We start from the raw sequence: 6,526 nt of genomic DNA on the forward strand, positions 1-6,526 counted from the left end.
TCTTATATTTTATTTTTATTTTATGTGTGTGAGTGCACCCATGTCCTGCAATGCCTGAGGTCAAAGAGGGTGTCAGAATCCCCTGGAACTGGAGTTATAGAAGGTTGTTAGCCACTGTGTGGTGCTGGGAATCAAACCTGAGTCCTCGGAAAGAGCAGCCAGTGCTCCTAACTGCTGAGCCACCTCTCTAGCCTAACTCCAGTTCCAGGGTTTCTGATGCCCTCTTCTGACTTCTGAGGTCATTGCACGACCTGGTACACTTACATGAAGGCAAACAATACACTTGTGCATATAAAATGAGAATAATAAATAAAATTTAAAAAAGAAAAGAAGAAACAAGTTGATTTCTACTATTTACTTTTATAGCCAGAGTTTGTGAGGTGGGAGTGGGTGTTGGGGTTGAAGTTAGAAGTATAAGTTTAGAAAGATCTCAAAAGGCCTGGTGCAGTGGTACAGGCTTTTAATTTTAGTGCTTGGGAGTCAGAGGCAGGTGGATCTCTGTGAGTTCAAGGCCAGCCTGGTCTACATAGTGAGTTCCAGGCCAACTAGAGCTACAGGGAGACCCTGTCTCAAAAAGACCCCCCCCACCCCACCAAAAAGATCCTATTAAGGTTGTTCTGAGAGGGTGTCTTACATAGCACAGACTGGCTTCAGACTGGCCTCAAAGACACTATGTAGCCAAAGCTGGCTTTGAACTCACAAAGTAGCCAAGGCTGTCATCAACAATGTGGCGATCCTCTTGCTCAGCTTCCTGAGTTCTAGGATTTTAAGTGTGAACTCCTCTCTCTCTTTCGTTTCTTATTTTTTGAGACAAGGTCTTCCTGTAGCCCCAGCTGGAACTCACTATGTAGACCAGGCTGGCCTTGATCTCACAAGAATTCGCTTGCCTGTGTCTCGAGAGTGCTGGGATTAAAGGTGTGTGCCACCACACCCAGCTATAACTCTCATACTTTGAACATTGTACTTTGAAAATTGGTCCATCATTACTGGCATTTTTCTGCTTTAACTCTTTTTCCCTATTAATTGAAAAAAGGCCATACCTACTTTTTTTTAGACATTCCAACAATCAGATTTCATAGTTTGCAGATTCTTGGATGAATTAATTCAAGGTGTTTTTTTGTTTGTTTGTTTGGTTTTTTGTAGAAGCTCTCACTATGTAGCCCCAACTGGCCTGGAACTTGAAGAGATCCGCCTGCTTCTATTTCCAAAGTACTGGGATTAAAGGAGTACACCACCATGCCTGACTAATTCCAGGTTTTTCTTCTTCTTTTGTTTTGTTTTTAAGATAGGGTCTTGGCTTTGAACTCTGTTGAGCCTAGTGGAGGCTCTGTCATAATGCTTTATTTCATTTATGTTAGGAGGCATTGAACCCAAGGCCTTGTGAATGCCAGGTAAATATTCTGCAAACTGAGTTTCATCCCCAGCCCAGGAGTCAGTCATCATTTTTAAGAAAAGGACCTGCTTTGTGCTGGGTTAATGCTCTATATAAACAGGCATCTCATATGAATGTCCCACAGGAAGTGATATGGGGATTTTATTGGGCTTTACATCTATAGTGATCAATTGTAGTCTAAATTGTTCTTTGAAAAACGAATTGATTTTCTATTTTTAATCTTATGTGTATGAGTGTAATGCCTACATGCAAGTGTACCCATGTTGTGCAGTTCCTACGGGGGCCAGAAGAAAGTGTGAGCTCCCTGAAGTTATGGCCAGTTGTTAGCCACCTGTGGGTGCTGGGAACTGAACTCAAGTCTTCTGAAAAGTAGTCAGTGTTCTTAACTGCTGAGCCATCTCTCCAACCCTGGAGTTCTTAAAGGGAGGTCTGTCCTTTATAGAAATTAGAGTGCAGCACAGGGGTAGCACAGGGGTAGATGGAATTCTTAACGCCCCAGGTTCCATTAAAAACAAACAAACAAACAAAAAACCCAAAGCAGATCAAAGTGATTTTTTTTTTCTTTTTAGGACCAGGTAATTTTCAGATGACATCTATTTCCACTTGAAAAAACATGAAGACATTTTGGGCTCCAGCATTTCAAACATCAAAAAGATGTAGTAACACCACTTAAAATATGCACATAATAGAGCCAGGTGTGGTGGTGCACACCTTTAGTTCCAGCACTTGGGAGTCAAAGGCGGGAGGAACTCTGTAAGACCCAGGCCTGCCTGATTTACATAGAGGTCCAGGTCAGCTGGAGCTACTGGGAGACCCAGTCTCAACAATGAAACAAACAAGGGAACAGCTCCTTGTAAGTGTGTAGACATTGAAAGGAAAAGAAAGCATATAAAGAACAGAACACGGCAGACGTCAACTGTTCTCAGATTTCCCTCATTGGGAAGTCTATTCCTACAATAATGCATGAACCATTGTTCATCAGTGAGGGTGTGCAGAGGAAGATTTCTAAGCTATTCCTCCCTCCGCCAGCATCACCTTCCAGGTCACTCTCCACTTTCCACCCAGCAGTTTACTCCAAGCTCAACCTGATCCACGTCGTGATAGAGAAACTGAACTATTACCTTTTCTCTTAGGCGGGCCGCTTCCCAGCCTCCCTCTATTCCCTAGATTTACTTTCGCTCCAATCCTCCTTCCCACGCAGTCACACCTGTCAACCCTGGGTTTCCCCCACTTCCCACTCCAGCCTCCAGAGGGCTGGGATTACAGGAATGCGCTCCCGGGCCCAGCTCCCAGCAGAAAGTACCCCTGGATGCTCTGCAGACAAGGAACGGAGTGTCTTAGATACAGTAACAGAGAATCTGAAAGTCCCAGAGCCTTTAGACGTTAAGACCCACCTCCCCCACAGTGACCAACTCCATCACCCTGAAACCCGCTCACAAGCAAAGAACGACCCCCTTTCCCCGGGAAAACCCACATTTCGGCGGAAACTCAGTTGTCTTCGACCCCTTTTCAGTAGGTTAAGAAAAGGTTTTCAAATGAAATACGAGAAGAGAGCTTCAGGCAAAACTTGTCTGCTCATTCTCATTTGTGCTCAGGGCGAGCAACCTCGGCGCTTTAGCCCAATTCAGGTTCTAGAAAAGAAACTTCGACACTTAAGACCCGAAACCGGGAGCTGCAAGCTTAAAACGTTTTTAGTTGATTTTAGCACCCATGATAATGTGACAGTTAATTATCCAAAACATCCACCTGGCACAGTGCCAGTTTCCGGCAGCCACAGCCATTTTCTGGAGCATACACTAATTTCCAGGGACGCCTGAGTTTGCATTTAACTCAAAAAGTATGCGGAGGCCGGCAGTGAGGGGTGGGGGAGCACGCTTATAACGCTGACACCCGGGAAAGAGCAAAAAAAGTACTGATAATAGAGCTTTGTTTCAAACTCCACGAACACTTAAATTACAACTCATTTATTGACACCATGCATGGCTCACTTGGAGCTGGTGTACTTGGTGACGGCCTTGGTGCCCTCGGACACGGCGTGCTTGGCCAGCTCCCCAGGCAGCAGCAGGCGCACGGCCGTCTGGATCTCCCGGGACGTGATGGTCGAGCGCTTGTTGTAGTGCGCCAGGCGCGACGCCTCGCCCGCGATGCGCTCGAAGATGTCGTTGACGAACGAGTTCATGATGCCCATGGCCTTGGACGAGATGCCCGTGTCGGGGTGCACCTGCTTCAGCACCTTGTACACGTACACCGAGTAGCTCTCCTTGCGGCTGCGCTTGCGCTTCTTGCCGTCCTTCTTCTGCGCCTTGGTCACCGCCTTCTTGGAGCCCTTCTTCGGGGCGGGCGCCTTCCTGGACTCGGGCATGGTGGAACAAAACTGAAACTAACCCAAAACAGGTCCACTAAGGCAGCAGGAGGAAACGATCCCGCTTCAGGACCTTACTCCACATTCATTTATAGACGCGATATTCAAATGAGGTCAACAGGATTTCTTTCACGATTGGATTACTTTCAGTGTGTCGTCACAAATGGGAACGTAAACGACTTATATTAGATCTTTTCATTGGTTGTTCTGTTGCTGCACTTTTACCCAATGAAGAAGCACGAACTAGGCTACTCAGAGCTGCTATAAATAGCTTATCCAAACAGTACACGGAACACGCAAAGTTCTGCATTGTTGCGTGTGCAGCTCCACCGTGCCACCTCACACTATCCCGCCCAATACAGCTGTTAGTCGGAAGCGTCTGCAATGCAACCTTACCATGAGCTACGTACACAGCCTAACCTGCTTTTCAAGACTGGCAGAGCTAGAGGTTAGACCCAAAGCTTCCCAGAGCCTTTCCCCCCCGTCCGGCTCCCAGGGAGATCCCGCCCCTTCCCGAGTCGTCTGCACGGAGCCACGCCCCCAAGTGTAACAGCCCTTTCCCTGACATCTGTGGGTGGCTCTGAAAAGAGCCTTTGGGTTGTAGGGCTTCTCAGGAGTTGGCCGGAGGAATCTACTTTTTCTTGGCCGCCGCCTTCTTTGGCTTGGCTGCCTTGGGTTTGGCAGCTTTGGGCTTAGACGCCTTGGGCTTCACCGCCTTGGGCTTGGCGGGGCTCTTGGGCGCCTTCTTGGGCTTGGCTGCCTTCGCCTTCTTGGGGCTCTTGGCCTTCTTGGCTCCTGCGGCGGCCGCGGGCTTCTTGGCCTTCTTCGGGGTCTTCTTGGCGGCCTTCTTGGGCGTGGCGGCCCCGGTCGCCTTCTTGGGCTTCTTGGCCGCGCCGGCGGGCTTCTTGGCCTTGGCCGCGCCCGCCTTCTTGGCCTTGGGCTTGGCCTCGCCGGACGCCGCCTTCTTATTGAGCTTGAAGGAGCCAGAGGCGCCGGTGCCCTTGGTCTGCACCAGGGTGCCCTTGCTCACCAGGCTCTTGAGCCCCAGCTTGATGCGGCTGTTGTTCTTCTCCACGTCGTAGCCCGCGGCCGCCAGCGCCTTCTTGAGCGCGGCCAGGGACACGCCGCTGCGCTCCTTGGAGGCGGCCACGGCCTTAGTGATGAGCTCGGACACCGGGGGCCCGGACGCCTTGCGCTTCGCCCCTGCGGACTTCCGAGCCTTCTTCTTCACCGGCGCCTTCTCGGCGGGGGCCGGGGCAGCTGGCGCGGCGGGGGCGGTCTCGGACATTTCCAAGTGGCGTGGGGAAGAGCAACTCGAGCCGGAAGCAGAGGCACTGGCCGGGACTCGGGCCGCTGCGCTGCGCCCGCCCGTTTATATAGGGCGGAGCTGCGCCGTGATTGGTGCGCTGTCCAGCCCGCCTCGCTGGCAGCCGTGGAGTGTCCTCTCCGATCCCGAGTTGTGTTTGTTATACCTCAAAAAAAGCCAAAAATGTCAAAATTCCCTGCATCGAATTGCCGGATTTTTCTCAGATAATAATCCCCGAAGCCTCAGGCTTCGTGCACATCACAAATAATGAAGAAAGCACCAAGCCTTCTGCCAAAAACTTGCACTATTTCCCGCCGTGCCCGGCAAATTTCAACTCAGAGAAACAAAACTTTCTATTTTCTTCGTAAATTATAAACTGATCTTCAACTGTGGACTTTTCTAACCTGTCAGAGATGATTCTCCAAGTGGTTAGCTTCTTATGTGGCCCAAAACCATGCCACTAGCATTAAGATTTTTATTACAAATCTGCACTTAAGTGAGGGAAGTAACACAGGCTTCTCGGAGAGTCCTGCCTATTGAGCTGAGGGCATTTGAGTTCATCAAACTGGTTTAGTTCAATGTTCATCAAATTGTTTACCATTTTGGGCTAAATTCTGGTCCCCTAAACCACGAGTCCGTGTTTCGGCGGTTTTATTTTGCCCACTGTACCTGAGTTTTAAAATAATTCCTTAGGATAATTCTTTTCCTTTCTGCTCCCAAGGGTTGGGGGCGGGGCTGTTGCTTCTCTACTGCTCTGGACAAGTCCTCCACTGGGTTGAGGTGTCTTGAATTCAAGATATTTGGGGAAAGAGGGATTCCAAAATATAACTAGGGTGCAGAAATGAAAAACAATTAATTTCCAAGTAGCACAAAAATGATGTTCATGAAGTCGCTAGAACTGAATGTATACTTTAGTTTGAAGAATTTCTCTGCAGCCTTGCATAAAAGTAAAAGTAGAGTAAAAGTAGGTAAAACTGAAATTGAAGCACTCTTCAAGAGAAAAATTAATGAGGAATTGCTTCTTCGGTTGTTAGAGGTAACCCAGACCCTGGTATTACTGAACAATTTCATCTGCCCTCCAAACAAGGTTCAGTCCTCAAAAAGAGTGTGATCTCTTTCTCAGAGCTCCTGGAATGCAAGTGACTTGTAGGGATTGAATTAGAGGTCAAACTTTGATCCTAGAAACAGAGCTTTGAGCAAGCGAATTCATGACTGAAGAATGCTTTGCAAGATGTTCAAAGAGTGGGTTTGTTTATATAGTTGTTCAACCCAGGAATCATGTAAGTGGGCAGTGAAAACCCAATGAAAATAATTATTTGTAGGTTGGGGGTGGTGGTGCATGCCTTTAGTCCCAGTACTGGGAGGCAGAGGCAGGTGGATCTCTGTGAGTTCAAGGCCAACCTGGTCTACAAGGTGAGTTCCAGGCCAGCTGGGGCTACAGGGAGACCCTGTCTCCAAAAGACCA

At 48.5% G+C, this 6,526-nt stretch overlaps 3 protein-coding genes across 4 annotated transcripts in view; all 3 read right to left on the reverse strand.

Annotated features, from left to right (window-relative positions):
* Nucleotides 1-2,263: 2,263 nt before the first annotated feature.
* Nucleotides 2,264-6,526, reverse strand: part of LOC103733126 (histone H2B type 1-A) — a 352,787-nt gene continuing 348,524 nt past the window's right edge. Inside the window, exon 2 of one of the 2 annotated variants that reach the window (XM_008831894.3) lies at nt 2,264-3,379. The gene's annotated coding sequence lies outside the window, so the exon portion shown is untranslated. The remainder of the gene's footprint in view (nt 3,380-6,526) is intronic. The other variant, XM_029562996.1, reaches the window with a different exon arrangement.
* On the reverse strand, nt 3,372-4,236 carry LOC103733105 (histone H2B type 1-N-like). Its single transcript, XM_008831871.3, has one exon. The coding sequence runs from the start codon at nt 3,753-3,755 to the stop codon at nt 3,378-3,380; it is 378 nt and encodes a 125-aa protein (XP_008830093.1). The 5' UTR covers nt 3,756-4,236; the 3' UTR covers nt 3,372-3,377.
* On the reverse strand, nt 4,348-5,107 carry LOC103733107 (histone H1.4). Its single transcript, XM_008831872.3, has one exon. The coding sequence runs from the start codon at nt 5,041-5,043 to the stop codon at nt 4,387-4,389; it is 657 nt and encodes a 218-aa protein (XP_008830094.1). The 5' UTR covers nt 5,044-5,107; the 3' UTR covers nt 4,348-4,386.

This window comes from Nannospalax galili, unplaced genomic scaffold, assembly GCF_000622305.1.
Source record: "Nannospalax galili isolate Female #2095 unplaced genomic scaffold, S.galili_v1.0 scaffold456, whole genome shotgun sequence".
NCBI classification, from domain to species: domain Eukaryota; kingdom Metazoa; phylum Chordata; class Mammalia; order Rodentia; family Spalacidae; genus Nannospalax; species Nannospalax galili.

Excerpts from the sequence above, each read along its gene's own strand:
- LOC103733107 (XM_008831872.3), bottom strand. The coding sequence starts at position 5,043 with ATGTCCGAGACCGCCCCCGCCGCGCCAGCTGCCCCGGCCCCCGCCGAG.
- LOC103733105 (XM_008831871.3), bottom strand. The coding sequence starts at position 3,755 with ATGCCCGAGTCCAGGAAGGCGCCCGCCCCGAAGAAGGGCTCCAAGAAG.